The 19,824-nt window shown below is 41.1% G+C and overlaps 1 protein-coding gene across 1 annotated transcript in view; it reads left to right on the top strand.

Moving 5' to 3' along the window:
• COL9A3 (collagen type IX alpha 3 chain) overlaps positions 1-19,824 on the top strand; it is a 64,010-nt gene that overhangs the window by 26,249 nt on the left and 17,937 nt on the right. The window contains exons 15-23 of the mRNA XM_087959190.1: positions 3,712-3,765; positions 6,949-7,002; positions 8,610-8,663; positions 12,309-12,362; positions 15,316-15,369; positions 16,858-16,902; positions 17,929-17,982; positions 18,133-18,186; positions 19,508-19,561. Of these exons, the coding sequence (XP_087815316.1) occupies positions 3,712-3,765; positions 6,949-7,002; positions 8,610-8,663; positions 12,309-12,362; positions 15,316-15,369; positions 16,858-16,902; positions 17,929-17,982; positions 18,133-18,186; positions 19,508-19,561 (477 nt within the window). The remainder of the gene's footprint in view (positions 1-3,711; positions 3,766-6,948; positions 7,003-8,609; positions 8,664-12,308; positions 12,363-15,315; positions 15,370-16,857; positions 16,903-17,928; positions 17,983-18,132; positions 18,187-19,507; positions 19,562-19,824) is intronic.

Raw genomic sequence — 19,824 nt, 5'->3', positions numbered from 1 at the left:
GAAACCATGATCCATCAGGAAGCCAGGACCACAGACTGTCCCAGAATGATGCATTAAACCCATCGGCTCCAGATTGATGCTGAGCAATACGATCTTCCATGTCCTGAACAGTTTTTGTAATGTTTGGCTCATAATTATGTATAAAAAACACAACAATGTGAATGAATTAAAGCACAAACTCCTCCTTGAGCAGCTAACATAATATCTAAAGCATATCGATTTTGCAAAGTAACTGTACGAATTTCAGACATTTCTACATTAATCATCTTAATATTCTTTATAGTATCATTAAACATAGCAACAGTAAAATTATTTAAAATATGAATATCCCTATAGTTCATAGCAATTCCCAAAGGCGGGATAAGACCTCGAGAAATTTGTGTCCACAGATTACCTCCCATGGTTAGGATCTGGAATTGCTCTGTTGTAGCACAAGACAACTGTTTTCTCCAGGTTGCATTCTTTATTAAATCTTTTTCCTCAAAAGGCACTCCATGCAATGTTAGTCCTTCTCCCACTCTCCCAGGAAGGTGCATACACAACCAACAATTGGTGATGTTCAAGTTTTTGGCAGTTGTGCGCAAATCTTTAATGTAATTATTATCTGTCCACAAATCATCGCCCAAATCTCCGGCACGCTGAACATGCTGTCGCTGCTCTCTCCGCACCCGAGCAGCCCAGGACAGATTAGGCAGAATCAACAGGATCAGGAACCACAGATGCGCCATCCTGCTCCTCCGAAACTTCCTTCACAGGTGCCTGCGAATGATCAGGCCGAACACACCGACCAGGAACCCAACGAATTTGACCAAGATGTTCAACTGCTGCATAACCACGTCCCCACGTTATCAACTCAGCAGGAACCCATGCCGGATCCGGAAGGAACCGCACCAACACCCGAGGTCTCACTGCATCTGTAGAAGGAGAAGAAAAATGCCTGCTGGCCGCGCCGCAGGGGGTTACCAGACAAATTTAAAAAATTTAAAGTATACAAAGCTAGATTTAATTGATCTTGAATCGCCGGAAGCCCCAGGAGCTTCCCTCCTTTTTATTTAATTTAGTCAACATGGTCTTGAGCGTGGCATTTGAGCAACAAAACACACATTCACACGCTGCTCCAAACATCCTTGTAACAGCAAAAGCAATCTTAAAATATCAGGTGATATTCCAGGAGACAAATAAGAACCTGCTACTAAGGGTAACAAATTATACACATACAATGAATCCACTATTAAATTAAAATCCTGATTGTGAAAATTTTGAAAAGCTAAAACTACAGCAGCAAGTTCTGCCTGCTGGGCAGACTTCTGCTCTGAAGTCACTTTTGTATGCCAAATTCCAGATTTATCTTTCCAAACACAAGCACCAAAAACTTTCCCTCCATCAGTAAAAACTGTAGGAGCATCTGATATGCCCAATGGTATCCTTTCTTACATTTTGGGCACACTGATTTAGGACGAACACCCTGTCCCATTGATCTCTTATTTTGCTGACTTTGACCTCCTCCAGGAGCCCGACATTGCGCTTTAAAATGTCCAGGCTTCCCACAATTGAAACAATCCCCTTTTGAGCATGTTCTGTTTGTAAAGCCAGAGCTAAAGTTTCCATGTTAAAAGACTGACTCCCAACCTTCCTACATGCATTAATCAAATCTGCGATTTCTCTCTCCCCACTTGCTATAAGTGGATTTAAAATCTTTTTGCAATCTGTGTTAGCTTGTTCTACTGCTAACTTAAAAGCAACTCTTTCTGGGCGAATTGATTATCAATTTGTCTTTCAATAGCCAATTTCAGTCTGCTAATGAAATTTTCATAGGGTTCATTGTTCCCTTGTTTGATGTTAGTAAAGGTCTTCCACCACCTTCGCCATCAGGGAGAGACCCTATGGCTTGAAAAATTATTTGTGGGAGAAGAATGAACCCTTCCTCAGGCATACCATCTCTCTGTTGTTCCACTGTTGTAAAATTACCAGCTCCATAAAGCTGATCTGGGGTAACATTTGCTGTTCCCTCTGGACTGCCAGCTGTCTCCATTTCTGATCTAACACCAAATATTGAGCTGGAGTTAAAATCATATTCAACAGAGCTTTCCAGTCAGCTGGAATCATTTTATTTCCATAACCAACTGCTTCTAACAATGCCTGAGTATATGGCGTTCTAACACCATATTCTTTTGCTGCTTGCTTAACTTCCCTCAAAATTCTGAGCTGTAAAGGCTTCCACTCCCGCTGCGGATTTAATGCAGCATCCATGACAATTTCCACTGGATTAAGTTGAACTTCCACTCCAAACTCCACCAAATCATCTCCTGATAATTCCCTCTATTCTTTGCTTCTTGAATAGCTGCAGTAACTGCATCCACCTGAACCCTTAAAGGTAAACTCTTATCTTCTGACAAAGTATTTCTAGCGCCAGACAGTCCCCCAGATTTATCTGGAGGTGCCGTCGGCGGCAACAAACGTACCGCATGGTAAAGCGGCAAACCTTCTTCGGGGGTGATAGGAGCGGTTGTTCATAAGTAGCTAATGCATCCATTATCACCCTCCAGGTTAACAAAATTGAAGAAGGGGCACGAGGTTCCTCGTGCAAAAATTTCCCTATCTTTTCCAGGACTCTACTTTAATACTACCTCCCTCTGGATATGACTTAATATTTTTCCAAACATACTGTAGTAAGTCCTCAATTTCTTTCTTTCCTACAGCACAACCCCTACTGCCAATTCCAAACCCAAAACTATTCCCAATGATCCCTCTCAATTCCCTGATGTGCTCTTTCTGAGCCTTCGAGAGATCTCCCCCATACTCACGAAAGAATCTATCTTCGTCCAGCGAAGAAGATGAGGGCCCAGTCGACGTCCGCGACGATGAGTATAGGATGCGGGAAACGTATAGCCTTCCAAGCTATCACGTCGGGTCACCATTTATGGTGGTTTGACATTGAAATGAGACACAGGGAACTGTCTCTGAGAAATGCCAACCCTGAGAGAACTCAGGTAGCAGTATTTATTGAGAACAAACACAAGCAAAAATACAGTATGCATATTCAGAAAACAATGACCTCAACAGGAGATTACTTCACCAGCATGAGAACACACAATCTTGGAAAGTCCCAGATGTTACCTTGCTAGGGTGAGATCATTCAGCCACGGAAAGTCTCATGGGAAAGTTTGGAAAGTCCCATGAGAAAGCACAACTGTGTATCTTGTACCTTGAACTTTCACCCATTTTCCTATTCCTTCTAAACTGGCAGAATCAAAACAGAATGAGGCACTCTGAGCAAAGATACTCCTACCCCCACCAAGAATGCCCACATCTTCCTAGACTTACTGCTAGTTATACAAAGGCCTTACAGAAAATGATAAAATGATCAATAGGTTATATTACCACAGGCGATCCCTATTATGGGTCTGTTTGAAGGAGGTAGACCTTTGTTATGTAGCATAGACTGGCCCAGGCCTTAATGGCTCATTAACAAAGGTAGGAGGGCTGAGTTTCTGTCTGAGTTTCTACTTCTCTTTTAGGGGAAATATTCTGCCTTTTTAGTATATCCTAAAATATTTCATTTTCCTAGGAGAGGAGGTGGGTGTTAACTTCCAACAATAGGAAAAACACGAAATATCTCTCCGAGTCCCTTTCTATCCTTTGTTGATTTATTAAGGTTTTTTTTTTCCCCTCTTGGGCAAAAATTATATTGTCCCGTCTTTTGGGTTTCAGGGAGACATTGGATTCAGAGGAGAACCTGGAATTCCAGGGCCTCCAGGGAAAGCGGTAGGTTTTCTTTTTATATTGCATTTTCACACACACACATCCAAGAGCCCACATTATATGCAAACATGACCTGATAGCCGTGTTCCAATATCTCAGCGGCTGCCACAAAGAAGAGGGGGGTCAAGCTATGCTCCAAGCTAAGCAACTGAGGGCAGGACAAGAAGCTATGGGTGGAAACTCATCAAGGAGAGAAGCAACCTAGAACTAAGGAGGAATTTCCTGACAGAAAAATTAATCCGTATAATGATTTGCCTCCAGAAGTTGTCTCCAGAAGCTGGAGGTTTTAAAGAAGAGATTGGACAACAAACAATCACCACACTATAAAAAAGATGTTGAGACTCTAGAAAAAGTGCAGAGAAGAGCAACCAGGATGATTAGGAGACTGGAGACTAAAACATATGAAGAATGGTTGCAGGAACTGGGCATGGCTGATCTAGTGAAGAGAAGGACCAGGGGAGACAGGATAGCAGTCTTCCAATATTTGAGGGGCTGCAACAGAGAGGAAGGGGTCAAGCTATTCTCCAAAGCACCCGAAGGCCAGACAAGGAATTAATGGATGGAAATTGAACAAGGAGAGATTCAACCTGGAAATAAGGAGAAATTTTCTGACAGTGAGAACAATCAACCAATGGAACAGAAGTTGCCCTCGGAAGTTGTGGGAGCTTCATCACTTGAGACTTTCAAAAAGAGATTGGACTGTCATGTGTCAGAAATGGTGTAAGGTCTCCTGCTTGGGCAGGGGGGTGGACTAGATGACCTACAAGGTCCCTTCCAACTCTGATTATCTGTTATCTGTTACTGTTTGTCTGGGATGGTACCGGACCTGGCTGGTCTGGCTTGTATAGGGAGTTGGACTAGAAGACCTTCAAGTCTGTTATTCTGTTATAAGAGAGCACAAGATTCATCCAGCAAGCACCAAATATATCTCCAGTGCTAGCAGCACTTCTGGAAGCTGTTATAGGTCATGAGAAGGCCAATGAGATCCTCATCCAAGAAACTTCTTCAGTTCAGGTGTCAGGTTCCCAAGCGATAATCCCCTTTTCAAAAAGAAGCTTGCAAAGTCCATCTTCCAAAGCAAATTCCTCTTATTTAAGCATACATCAAATTGGCAAAGTCTGTTTGTATAACTAAATAAAAGGAATTTGCTTTGGAAGATGGACTTTGCAAGCTTCTTTTTGAAAAGGGGATTATCCCTTGGAAACCTGACCCGGAATTACACGCAATAATATTGAAAGTTAGGAACATCCCACCAAAGTCACATCCCCCAATCAACATTCAGTCCGGTGACTCCGGTGACTCCAAACTCCACCTCCAGCCACCTGCAGGGACACACCCTGTTCCCATGGGAAAGAATGTTACCTATCCAAAACATCCTCCACTATCTACTCCTTCCTCCCATCCTTTGAAATGTGACAAGCCTGAAACCCAGTTTACAGGGGGGGGGGGGAGAGAAAGGATAGCAAATACTATAATACTACACTAACTAAAATGGCTACACATATGTCAACTTTTGGGCTCGACATCAGACTTCTTGGATGAGAAATGAAATGTTTTCCAGAAAAAAAAAAAAACCCCAAAAGTCCAGTTGTCTTTTGAAAAGCACCTCTGGGACAACCATGACCTGGATGATTGAGAATCTCCATAGATATCCTTAACAACGCTGGCAGGGCAATCTACTATATATAAACAAGGAGCAAACCCCACACTCATCTGCACTGATGACATTACCTATTCTGGTAATGAAAGGTCTGGAAGAAAACGACCAAGCTCAGAGAGCACCAAGGTCCTCTCCTTTCAATCCTGAGCTACAGATATCCTCTTCTTCTGGCACTTCCTCCTGCGAATCCTTTTTTTTTCAAGAGGCAACTGGACTTTCTGGTTTTTCTTTGAAGACATTTTGCTTCTCATCCAAGAAGCTTCTTCAGCTCTGACTGGATGGTGGGGATACTCCTTGCAGACAGCTGGTCATTTGCATCCTTTTAGAGGGTCATTGAGGCCACCTGGAGTTTTATCCCATCTTCAGGTCACCTGAGTAGTGCTTTCCATTCCCCACCACCCAGTCAGAGCTGAAGAAACTTCTTGGATGAGAAGTGAAATGTCTTCAAAGAAAGCCCAGAAATTCCAGTTGCCTTTTGAAAAAATCCCCTTTGGGATGTGGAAAGGGAACTTCACGAGGACAGTGGTGTCACCCAAGCAGGAAAAGCCCAAAGGGAACATCAAGCCAGCCATAAAACAAACTTGCCCAAATAATTAAGAAAACTAAGGAAACAAGAAAAGAAAACCCTTACAAACACAAGACATGCCAAATCAGCAAAACAGACAAAAGACACAAAATATATTGCAAAGGAGACAGACAGGAGATTGCCACAAAACAAATATAAGAAACCATTAAACTAAAAGAGAATAGGACGAAACCGATAATCCAATCAAACCGCCCCGCAAAGTTTGCCTTCCGCACCCCGCGGAGTTTACCCTCCGGCGGAAATGAAGACAACCCCTGACAGGATTTAAAACATTAAGAAATACAAACACAAGCACTCACACAAAAAGGAGAAAAGGTATAAAAAATCAGGGACTTATACAAAGCTAGCTAGCCCAGGAACGCAGACTTCTTGCTATCTCTCGCCTTCCTGAAAAATAAAAAGATCCAGCTTTCAAGCAGTTGTCCGTATCCTTGCGCCGGAGCTCTCCCAGCAGGAAAATCGAATGCTCAGAAGAAAGGCATTTTGACAGCCTTTCAACAGAGACAACCATGACCTAGTTGATTGAGAATCTCCATAGCCATCCTCATCAACACTGGCAGGGCAATCCACTATATATAAACAAGGAGGAAACCCTACACTCACCCGCACTGATGATGTTACCTAGTTTGGGTAATGAAACATCTGGAAGAAAACAACCAAGCTCAGGGAGCACCAAGGACCCCTCATGTCAACCCTGAACTACAGATATACTATTACTACTACTATTCTACTCTACTACTACTCTTCTCTTAGAACCTCCTCTTGCAAAGAAGATGCCAAAGACACAACTATTTTCCCATCCATGTTGTTTTGAGTGGGAGGGCACTGATTAAGCTGCAGCGCTCTCAGAGGGACAAATATTGTTTTACTTCGAGGTAAATCAAGAGATCGGCCCGTACTAAAGAGGTGATGTGTAATGGATTCTGTTTCATCATTTCAGGGGTCCCGTGGTGACCGAGGCCATCAAGGTTTTCGAGGCCCAAAGGGTGATGCAGTAAGTGTTAAATATACTGTATATAGAATATAAAGAATTCTTTATTGGCCAAGTGTGATTGGACACACAAGGAATTTGCAAATGCTCTCAGTGTACATAAAAGAAAAGATACATTCATCAAGAGTCAAGAATCATAAGGTACAACACTTAGTGATAGTCATAGGGTACAATAAGCAATCAAATCGTACTAGGAAACAGTCAATATAAATCGTAAGGATACAAGCGACAAAGTAAATCCCACTTTCCATGTGTGTTATTGTTGTTGTTATAAAGTATTCCGTATTCTGTACCTGTCAAGTTACTTGTTTTAGGGATAAGCAGCACAGGTCGTTTGACATTGTTCGTGTATATCTATAGCAATAGCAATAGCACTTAGACTTATATACCGCTTCACAGTGCTTTACAGCTCTCTCAAAGCTGTTTACAGAGTCAGCCTATGGCCCCCAAAAATTTGGGTCCTCATTTTACCCACCTCGGAAGGACGGAAGGCTGAGTCAACCTTGAGCCTGATGGGTTTCGATCTGCCAAATTGCAGTGGGAGTAGCTTGCAGTACTGCACTCTAACCACTGTGCCACCCAGGCTCCATAATGATAATATAATAATAATAAATAAATAATAATGATAAATAATAATAGACCTCCAAAATGACGGTTGACAAATAATTTCACTCTGCAACCCCTCTGGTTTTACATGCAGTCCTCAATTTAAATCCAGTACAGGTAGTCCTCGGCTTGCTACAGTTCATGTAGTGACCGTCCAAAGTTACAACAGCATTGAAAAAAGCATTTTTATGACCATTTTTTACACTTACAGTTGCACCTTCACATGATCAAAATTCAGACGCTTGGCAACTGGCTCATACTTATGACCGTTACAGTGTCCCGGAGGGGGCGCGTGATCCGTTTTTGCGACCTTCGGTCCAGCAAAGTCAACGGGAACATCAAATTCACTTCACAGTCCTGTTACTAACTTAACAAATGTAATGATTCACTTAACAAGAGTGGCGAGAAAAGTCGTAAAATGGGGCAAAACTCGCTTAACAAATGTTTTATTTAGCAACAAACCTTTTGGGCTCCATTGTGGTCGTAACTCGAGGGCTACCTGTATTATGCAAAAAAGCAAAAAAAGTAGGAAATGAAGGAAATTAGTGTTGGGGGGGCACAACAAAAATAAAAGGAGATATAATGCAACTTAATTTATCTTAAGATTCAGTTTACCCTAAAGATAGTCCTCGATTTACAACAGTTTGTTTAGTGACCGTTGGTACCTGGCTCATACTTATAACGGTTGCAGTGTCCCGGGGTCACGTGGTCCCCTTTTGAGACTTTCTGACAAGCAAAGTCAGTGGGGAAGCCAGATTCCCTTACCAACCGTGTAATTAACTTAATAACTGCTGTGATTCACTTAACAATGGTGGCAAGAAAGGTTGTAAAATGAGGCAAAATTCACTTTAACAAATGTCCCGCTTAGCAACAGAGGTTTTGGGCTCAATTGTGGTCATAAGTCAAGGATTATCTGTGTTTACTGCCTTGCTAAAGGACTTAATTAGTCTCCCTTGGGTGTTATTGATGTCTTCTAGAAAATTCTCTTGTTTTTTTTTTCCCAGGGTCCACCAGGTCCAAATGGAGCTACTGGGAGCGCTGGGCCTCGCGGAGAACCTGTAAGCCATTTTTATGTCAAATTCCTTGTTAAATGTGGGACGCACACATACTTAACAACATGTGGGTTGAGTTCACACAACATATAGAACCTGCATCTTGATTAAGAGACTACAAAAGATGCTGAACCCCACCCCCCAAAAAAATTAAGCTAAATGATGAGTTGATGTTATCACCTATACCAAGGGCTTTCAAACTTGGCAAGTTTAAGACTTGTGGACTTCAACTCCCAGAATTCTTGAGCTAACATGACTGGAGGAGGAATTCTGGGAGTTGAAGTCCACAAGTCTTAAAGTTGCCAAGTTTGGAGACCCCTGATTTATTCATTCAATTTCTATCGTTGCCCACCTCAATTTATTTTATTTTATTTATTTATTTATTTGATTTGTCAATTGTTTACAAGATAATAAGTATAAGTGTATACATAGTTGTGAATACATGAGATGGGTACATATAAGAAAAATAAAAGAATAGAGAAACAATAGGACAGGGACGGTAGGCACGTTGGTGCGCTTATGCACGCCCCTACAGACCTCTTAGGAAAGGGGTGAGGTCAATGGTAGACAGTCTAAGGTTAAAGTTTTTGGGGTTTGGGGAAGAGACTACAGAGTCGGGTAGAGTATTCCAGACATTGACTACTCTATTGCTGAAGTCATATTTCCTGCAATCAAGTTTGGTGCGGTTTACTTTGAGTTTGTATCTATTGTGTGCTCTTGTGTTGTTATGGTTGAAGTTGAAGTATTCATTGACAGGTAGGACATTGCAATGTATGATTTTATATACCATGCTTAAGTCAGACCGAAGACGGCGTAGTTCAAGGTTTTCTAGTTCTAGAATTTCAAGTCTGGTGGCATAAGGTATTCTACAACGAGTAGAAGAGTGGAGAGCTCTTCTTGTGAAATATTTCTGGACTTTCTCAATTGTGCTAATATCAGATACGTAATGAGGGTTCCAGACTGATGAACTGTATTCGAGTATTGGTCTAGCAAGTTTTGTATGCTCAATTGGTGATTCTAGATGGCTTACAATTCCAAAAAACACACATTTAACGCAATATTTAAAAACAAAAAACAAAAAAACCCCACCAAAAATAAGTAAGTTTCTAAGGCACATTACATTCTTTCCTTATATTCTTGGCATAATAAAAATGATTTTGGCTAATTGGTGGACTTGATGGCTAACATGTCAGAGGGAAAAGTGCAAATCAGATGTGCAGATATAGAAGGTATAATTTTAATCACCACTGAAGCTGTATGGTTTGGCTTACTAAGAACTGCCCACCTGGTTCTCATAAAAGAGAGAATATATATCACCGTGAAACCTCACCCTTTAGATCAGGGGGTCTTCAAACTTGACAGCTTTAAGACTTGTGGACTTCAACTCCCAGAATTCCTCCTCTGGTCATGTTAGCTCAGGAATTCTGGGAGTTGAAGTCCACAAGTTTTAAACTGGCCAAGTTTGAAGAGCCTTGCCTTAGATATATTGGATTAAAAGCTTCCCCGGAGTGTTTTCAATTGTAATAGAGTCTCATTTGTCTGCTATCAAGAATCAAGAGCGGCTGGTTTTATGTTTCTATAGTTACTGTGTTTTAAATAAGAAGCACTCTGGCAAAATCAGGATGTTCAAGTGATTTTGAATTATGTAATGAAAGGGGGAAAGCATTATATGCAACAAAGAGGGCTCTTGGTCATGAATTCAGACAATTTCCTTAGAAGATTCTGAAAAATCTGAGGAAATGAAAGGCAATTTGGGGGAATGAATATGGAAGATCTATTTTGGAAATCTTCCGCTGTTAGTCTATCCGTGAATACTCCAGAGACTCCATCCCATGGCACTCCTTGATGTACGACGATAATTGAGCTGAAAATTTTCATCGCTAAGCGAGTTTTGCCCCGTTTTATGACCCTTCTTACCACGGTTGTTAAGTGAATCGCTGCAGTTGTTAAGTTAGTAACCCGGTTGCTAAGTGAATCTGGCTTCCCCATGGATTTTGACTTGTCAGAAGGTCGCAAAAGGGGATCACGTGACCCCCTGGGACACAGCAATGGTCATAAATATGAGTCAATTGCAAAGCATCTGAATTTTGATCATGTGACCATGGGGTGCAATGGTCAGAACTGTGAAAAATGGTAATAAGTCCCTTTTTTTCACTGCCAGTGTAACTTCCAATGGTCCTTAAACAAATGGTTGCTTGTTTAGAGGCCATTTGAAGTGTTACCAACTTAACAACTGCAGTGATTCACTTAAAGACTGTGGCAAGAATAGTTGTAAGATGGGATAAAGCCTACTTAACAACAGTCTTGCTTAGCAACATAAATTCTGGGCTCAACTGTGATCGTAATCTGAGGACTAGCTATATATGTCTGGATCCAAGCTGTGATCTGTTGCTTCCCCAACTGTTTGTCATACAGTTTAGCTTCCAGAACTCTGATCATCTTTGTTGCTTTTCTGTTGTGGTAATTCCCCGTTAGGAGAATGAGTGCACACAGGGAGACATAGTGAGAGTGGTGAGGAATAACCACAACCAGCACACAGATACACTGTATAGTAAAATGTAGGTTTTTACTTCCAGTAAACGGTTAAGCAAAGTCCAACAAGCAGTCCAAGTCATACACGGTTAAAAAAGTCAGTATTCAGTCCAGGGATAATCCAAAATCAAAGTCCAGTATCATATACAGTTCAGTAAATAGACTCACATCAAATCCAAGAAGAACGACGATCAGCAACAGTCAATAGGGAAAAATGCAGGAACCAAAAACAGCGAACAACAGAACATCGACCAACTAGCGACTAACAACAACAGGACAGAACTAACAACCCAGGTTTCTGGCTCCATTTTATGGCCGTTTGAGGAACCACACCCAATTACAATTTTAGCATTCCCTTAAAGAGACAGTATTAAGATGTCTATCCTGGTTTATATATTTCCAACCCAACTGTTAGGTGACTTACATTCCTAACATTTTCTCTGCACACTTTCCAGCATGTCAGGATCTTTTTATAAGAAGAAATAAATTTTATTCAACTGTATTTAAAAATCTTATATATATGAAAGTGAAATACCTCTCACGCATCATCACAAAATCTCTGGAATTGTAAGGCCTACAAACTTGAAATTTGGCACATATGTTCCTCTTGGCTTCTAGGTGCTCACTAAGAAAGGATTTTTCAAAATGACCATCAGAGCATTAGTATTTCCTATAGTATTATTATTAACACGCTCTGAAGCTAAGGAATTCTACTCCCCACCTGAAAAGAAATCTGTTCCAAATGCAAAACACAAGCAGAGGAGAGGAGTTTCAGTTTCAGTTTCAGTTTCACAGCACCAAGCAGCTTTAGTATATAACAGTTGAGCTAAGCCATGCCCAGGCTCCTTGCTGTCTCCTTCTTGCTCACACAGTAAATACTGCTTCAGTTTTCAAACAGCCCTCTCTCTCTCTCACTGACAGGACGCTAGCCAGATGAATACCAATGGATGCTGGTAGGCAGAGACAGATTCCCCCCCCCTCTTATTTTTCTCCCCAAAAACTAAGCCCGATCACATAGTTTTGTAGCAAAGCATGAGTATCCAGCTAATAAATAATAAACCCATATGTTCCATCCATAAATTGTTCTTTCTGCCAATTCATCCTGTTTTGCTGTTTCAGGGCCTACCTGGAAAAAACGGAAGAGACGGAGCACATGGACTTGATGGTGAGAAGGTTTGTATTGTGGTCCTATTTAAAAGTCTTCAAGTTCATACTTATAAAGGAGAATATTTGTAGCTCAGGGTTTATATGAGGAGTCCTGGATGCTCTTTGAGCTTGGTTGTTTTTGGACAATGGTTTGTCTGAAATGGTATAGTGTTTCCTGCTTGAGCAGCAGGCGGGACTAGATGATCTCCAAGGTCCCTTCCAACGCTGTTATTCTATTATATGTTTCGTTACCTAATTAGGTAGCATCATCAGGACTAGAAGCAGTGGTGGGATTCAAATAATTTAACAACCGGTTCTCTGCCCTAATGATTTCTTCCAACAACCAATTCACCAAACTGCTCAGAAAGTTAACAACCGGTTCTCCCAAACTGGTGCAAACTGGCTGAATCCCACCACTGACTGGAAGGGAGTGAAATTTGCAGGAGGAGGAGGGGGAGTGGGGAGGAGAGGAGGAGGGGGAGAAGGAGGAGGAGGAGGGGAGAGGGAGTACAATGACTGGAGAATCCTTGACATTCTCTGAGTTAATCAAAGAACTGAAAGAGAAAAGCACTAGTATATAACAGAACAAACCCCACTAGTATATAAACAGAGTGAGGTTTGCTCTGTTTATATACTAGTGTTCTGACCCACACCCTTTTCCAACAAATCAAACACAATCCAAATAGAACAGAAACCTGTAATGCTTTTGCAAAATAATTAGCTGTGATAAGCACAAGCCTTGCCAAACTGTGCAAGACTTGGCAAAAGATAACAGACAAGAAATAATTTGCAATACAAGAATCTCCAGATACAAACTCAGGATACTGGAATGCTCATGAGGCTGGAGTTTCAAAACGTCTTTGCCTTCTGCAAAGTATGTTCCTTTCACAGCTGGCTTTTATCTTCTTGAAGGAGGGGCCATTACCTTGCAGCCTTACTCCCGAGTCACCCATGCTGTTGTAGCTGCTCTTTCCTCCGAGTAATCCTGCGCGCATGCGCACTCAGCACAGGCTCCTCGGGAACCTCCTCATCACTGCTGCCAGCCCCACAATCTCTGAAGGCAGCAGTCCACTCCCTAATGGTCTTGGCCCCTCATCTGAGTCCTCACTCTCCTCAACCGTCCGCACCTGCTGCCAGCTAACCACAACAATTCGTGGTTTGCTCTTTCAGTTCCTTGATTAGCTCAGAGACCATCAAGGAGTCCCCAGTCCTCCTCCTCCTATCCTTTCCCCACCTTCCTCTTCCCGCCTCTTCTCCTTCTTCTCCTTCTCCTGCTGCACTGATGATGTCACTTAGTTGGGTAAGGAAACATTGTAAGAAAACAACCAAGCTCAGAGAGAGTATCAAGGATCCCTCAGTTCTCATTTATCATTATTGGTTCCAACCAACAATCCGTCCACTTTGTGTTTGTGTCTTAGATTTAGTCATTTCCCCCCATCCTTCTTTTCGTTAAAAGCCCACAATAAAAATAAAATGAAGGACGTGTGGACGTGTGACATCACTTACCCAAGTGAGCTTAAAATGCAAGCCTTAATTCTTGAACCAAGATTTGGTTATACCTCCATGCTTGTATGCTTGTCTATGAATACAAACTGTCAGAGCAAGTAATTGAAAATGGGGGCATCTTAAAATAAATAAGACTGCAATTTTACATGTTCACTTGCCCATAGATGCACAAGACTATTTATTTACGAAATGCACTGAATTCTGTTCTTTGTGAACCTGTTTATAAAATGGATCAAAACAGTGTGCACTGTGGTTGATGTAACTTTTACAAATGAGACCTTTAAAATTCACTGGAACCAGCAATACTTTACTCTGACATTAATGAGCCCAAAAAAACAACAACCCATTTCATTTTTCTCATTTTTCAAAGTTTCGTTTCATTTTTCATTTGTTAAATTCCCATTTGGTTTGTGCTGATGTGTATACAAAACCCAAGCAATCTTCCACAGCTTGTAAATGTTGTGTTTTGGAATCCAACAATAAGGGATTTGAGAAGACTTTCCTACGTGTGCAATGACAATGTTTTTTGTGTAAAAGAGAGCAGAAATCCAATAATTGCTTTTTTCTTCTTCTAATCTTAGGGGCAGGAACATTCAGGGATTTTCCTTACACCAAACATCAAATGTTCCAAGTTTCAAAGTAGCTCTCAATTTGACAAATAGTTTCAAATATTATAAAAGTACAGGTAGTCCTTGACTTACAACCATTTGTTTAGAAATGGTTCAAACTTAACAACGGCCCTGGAAAAAGTACCTTGTAACCAATCATCACATTAATGGCTGATGCAATACCCCTGCAGTGTGTGATCAAAATTCAGGCGCTTGGCAACCACCATGTGTGTACAATGATTGCAGCATCCTGGAGTCATGTGATCACATTTGTGATCTCCCCAGCTGGCTTCCTACAAGCAAAGTCAAAGTGAGAAGCTGGATTTAGTTAACAATTGCATGATTCGCTTAATAACTGCTGTGAATCACTTAACCATGGCAAAAATGTTTTAAATTGGACATGACTCACTTAACAACTGCTTTGCTTAGCAATGGACATTTTGGTCCCAATTGTAATAGTAAGTTGAGGACTTGTTAAAAATTCTGCTTATATAAAGCACCACACAAAGTAAACAAACAGTACAGTCACCGTGTGCTTTACTGCTCAACTATTTAATGTAACAGGAAATTCTACTTAGAAAAAAAGAGCATAGAGTGTATATACCACAGATCCAAACTTGTAAATACTGCCATCTACTGGCTGAATGCTACTGTAATTGTGGAATAGAAATACATTCCAATAATGAATTCCAACGAGAGTTAGTCAACCTGGGCATCTTTCTTTCTTGCACAGGAGTGGGGTAAGGAAGGGAGGGGGAAGGGAGGAAGGTTTAATAAAAATAGGAGAATGGATTGTCATCCTATTAAAGCAAATTATTAATATTGTCTGTAATGGAATTTACACATCATTATTTCTTTATTCGTAGGGCGCTGCTGGTCGTTCTGGTGCTCCTGGAGAGAAAGGCCCTCACGGACTCCCTGTAAGATTTCTTTCATAAAATTTAGATCAAAGAGATATCAGGGTGATTTGCACCTTCTCCTGATACCTCTCCGACTTCTTAGAGGTCAAAGAAACCATTCCGCAGAGAGATTGGTATCCTCTACTGCAGTATTTCTCACCTTTGGCAGCCGGAAAAAGGTGTAGACTTCAATTCCTAGAATTCCCCAGCCAGCATTCTGGGAATTGAACTCCACACCTTTTCAAGCTGCCAAGGATGAGGAAACGCTGCTCTACTGATTTCCAGGGACCTAAAAACTTGACAATTGCCTGTGTTTTTTTTTTTTTTTAATCTTTCCCATTCCGTTTTATTTTTGATTCGACTCCCAGTTGGAGGAGCAGAGGCCTCTATCCTACAACATACTATTATATTCAGAGCAGGGGTGAAATTCAACCATCTCGCACCACTTCGGGAGGGGTGGTAGGGATGATTTGAATCGGTTGGCCCCGCTCATGCCCACCCACCTTCTTCCTTTTAGAGACTGAGTCCCACCAAGCCACGCCCACAGAGCCATGAGGGGAAAAAATTTGAATTCACCCCTGATTTCAGAGAGCATTTCGACTATCTTATTTCTTTGATTCCTACTCCATCTTTCTGCCATGCAAAGGATAGGCAGGAATCCCAGAAAAAACATCCCATAATCATATAAAAAGCAGGAAGGGAAGGAGAACTGGAGTGGATAGAACAAGCTCACCCAACCTGGTGTCCACCAAATATATTAGATTTCCATCATCCCTCACAATCCGTATTGGTTGAGGAATTAGAGGACTCAAGTCCCAAAGGTGCTTTTCCAAAACACAATTGGAATTCCTTAGTTTTTTTTTTTCTGTGAAAACATTTCGCTTCTCAATCAAGAAGCTTCCTCAGTTCTTTTTCTTGGGGGAGAAACAAAAAAACCCAAGGAAAAAACCAGCTCCCTGCCCCCAGCAGATATTTGGTGCCCATTAAGAAAGACTAGGCCAGCCTATCTACAAGACAAAAAACCTTCAGCTCCAGGATGATGGGATTAGGACATGGCCTTCCAGGACATAATAGGATTAAACCACTACCATCTAGCAGCAGAGCTCACTACATTGTACAATCTCCTAAGGATATTGCATCAGCCAAACTTCAACCAAACTTATCTCAGTCCAGTTGCCTTTTGGAAAAGCACCTCTGGAACAACCATTACCTGGATAATTGAGAATCTCCATAGACATATAGGAATTTGAGGGATAAGGGAAGGCTGACATTAAAAAGAGATGGAAATGGAGAAGGTTGGTCATCTTTGATGAAATTGTTGAGCTTGGTAGCCCATAAAACTGGAAGTTATTCTAGCATTTACTTGTGTGCATATCTGGATGCTTACATTTATGGTTCCCTGAGTGCACAAACTATTATTTTATGAATATTTGGTCTTGGGAAGGAGAAATCCTAAATATGTTTATCAACTCTGTTTTGCATTATTAGTGACTCTTTTTCCCCTATCAGGGACTACCTGGGAGCGCAGGCACTAAAGGAGAAAAGGGCCAGCCTGTAAGTAAATCATGCTATATTATTATTATATGAACAAAATTTACACGGCCATTCAACTCATTCATGGGTAGTTTACGAAAATAAAACCCCATTGCAAAACCCAAACCCCCATCTCCCTGGTGACAACAATCAAACCAGCCAGTTGATGGGGTCCCTATTACCCTGGGTTCTGCAGGCCCATTGGCAGAACCATGCCTTTAGGGTCTTGTGAAAGAGTGCCAAAGTGGGGGCCCAATCTTATGTTCACATGATATGAACACAGGGAGGGAGCCATCACAGAGAAGGTCCTTCTTCTTGGTCCCACTAGAGTGGCCTCCTTAAGAGGAGGGGTGGCATAATATAGTCAATTTCAACATCTCCATCAATTCATTCGTGCATTCATTTTCCTTCAATTCATTTATTCGTTCATTCATTTTCCTTCGTTTATCGTTTTCCCTCAATTCATTCATTCATTTTCATCTATTATTTTTCATTTTCCTTCATTCAATCCAAGGGTCTTGAAACTTGGCAAGTTTAAGACTTGTGGACTTCAACTCCAAGAATTCCTGAGCTAACATGACTGGACGAGGAATTCTGGGAGTTGAAGTCCATAAGTCTTAAAGCTGTCAAGTTTGAAGACCCCTGATTTATTCATTCATTCATTCATTCATTCATTCATTTATTCATTCATTCGTTTTCCTTCCTTCATTTTCCATTTTCCTTCAATTCATTCATTCATTCATTTATTCATTCATTCGTTTTCCTTCCTTCATTTTCCATTTTCCTTCAATTCATTCATTCATTCATTCATTCATTCATTCATTCATTCGTTTTCCTTCCTTCATTTTCCACTTTCCTTCAATTCATTCATTCATTCATTCATTTATTCATTCATTCATTTTCCTTCCTTCATTTTCCATTTTCCTTAAATTCATTCATTCATTCATTCATTCATTCATTCATTCGTTTTCCTTCCTTCATTTTCCATTTTCCTTCAATTCATTCATTCATACTTACATACTGTTTCCCTTCCTTTTTTCCCCAAAGGGAAGCCCTGGAGAAATGGGAGAATCTGGTCCTTCAGGAGAACCAGGTATACCTGTAAGTATCTCCTCAACATTTGTTCCATGTTTCTCTCTCGATCTCTAATGAGGCACTTAAGATGCTGTCACATCACCAGTTGCATTTGGATTATCCTGGATTAGACTCATGGAAAACACAGAATCAGCCATTTTGCATTTGTCTTTTTAGGGAAATCAAGGTATCTCTGGTGAGAGAGGGGAACCTGGCCAAAGAGGACCTCCTGTAAGTTACTACTCTAATCATTCCATTCATAAGACCCAAACCCGCCACTATGGCACTCAAAAAACTGAACCAGAATTCTGGAAGCTCCATCTGTGAGCCTGGTGATCATAACAAATTTAGATTTCTGCTCCGAGATGTTTAGAGCCTGTAACTGTAGACTAAGGAAGATGGCCTTGATAGTGATATGCAAGCTCTGTTGCCAAGACAACAAGGGATGAAAGAATTTTTAAGTACATAACATTCAGATAACATATGGAAGCAATCCTGACACCTCCCAAATTAGGCTGTTGATTTGAGCTCTGAGTTTGGCAATTTGGCTGCAAATGTTTCGTCACCATTTGAGGAGACGTCGTCAGTGTGTTTTGAGTTGTCAGCTCAACTAAAACGCAGTGACGACGTCTCCTTGAATGGTGACGAAATGTTTGCAACCGAATTGCCATGCTCAGAGCTCAAACCAACTTCCTAACTACCAACCTGAGTTACTAATATCCAAACACATTTCAACCTCTAATTCAATGAAATACAAGGAAAGAAGGTATAAACACAGTCAGATTTGCAGGATTCTGTTATCCTAGATCAGAGGTCTCCAAACTTGGCAACTTTAAGACTTGTGGACTTCAGCTCTCATAATTCTTATGTTGGCTGGGGAATTCTGCGAGTTGAAGTCCACAAGTCTTAAAGTTGCTGTCAACTGTCCCATTGCAGCAACAGAAATTCCTGGGGCGTTTATTTTACCAAGGATATATATAGCTTTACTGATAGATCCATACAGGCACAGAAGAAGCAAAGCTAGCTCTGAAATTTTTGCATGAAAAACAGGACCGTTATTTTCTCCTTTCCCCCATTTGGGCCGCCCATTGTCCACCAAAACAACATGTTCTTTTTATTTTATTTTATTTAAGTCAGCACCTTCGGAAGGTTCCCATCCCACGGCCTTGAAGTGTCAGGATTTTCTCAGGCTGCCAACAGGCTCACGGAAATTCCTCACCCAGCTCCCAGTTCCCAATACATTCCAAGCATTCCCCTCTCCCTTCCCTTAGTTTCTTCTTGAAACGTTGTGAGTAGACGTGCATTACCAGTCAGCCTTGACAGTTGCCAAGTTTGGAGATCTCTTATTCAAGTCAATATCAATAAAATAATTTCAGCCTTCCTCTGGATTTGATTTTGGGCCTGGACTATCTCATGGAACTGAAACTAGTCCGGAATTAGATAATCTTCTTTCTGACCAAGGACTACATTTTTTATCAGGGCCATCGGTGTTTGTCACAGTTTACTGTCTTCCTTCATTGACCCATTCTTTTTTCTTTTTTTTCCCCTGCAGGGACAATCTGGTCTACAAGGACCTCCAGGAGCAGCAGGTGTCAGAGGTTTCCAGGTAAATCAAATTCAGAAGACAATTTTGGGATGGAAAGGGCAACTGTTCCCAGGCCAGGTGAGGGGCTGCAATGTGTATCTGTATCCAGCTTGTAGGAGCACTGCCAAGGATTTTATGATGTCAACAAATTTATTTATTTGATTTGTCCATCGCTTACAAGATAATAGGTATAAGTATAAACATAAGTAAGAATACAGGAAATAGGCACGAATAAATGGGGACAATAGGACAGATGAAGTAGGGGTTTCTTGCCCTCTGCAACT

Source organism: Notechis scutatus, chromosome 3, assembly GCF_049901735.1.
Source record: "Notechis scutatus isolate UNSWTSFEM ecotype Mainland chromosome 3, rNotScu1.2, whole genome shotgun sequence".
Taxonomy (NCBI): domain Eukaryota; kingdom Metazoa; phylum Chordata; class Lepidosauria; order Squamata; family Elapidae; genus Notechis; species Notechis scutatus.
The sequence above is the reverse complement of the archived record's forward strand: the minus strand, read 5'-3'. Positions and strand labels throughout refer to the sequence as shown.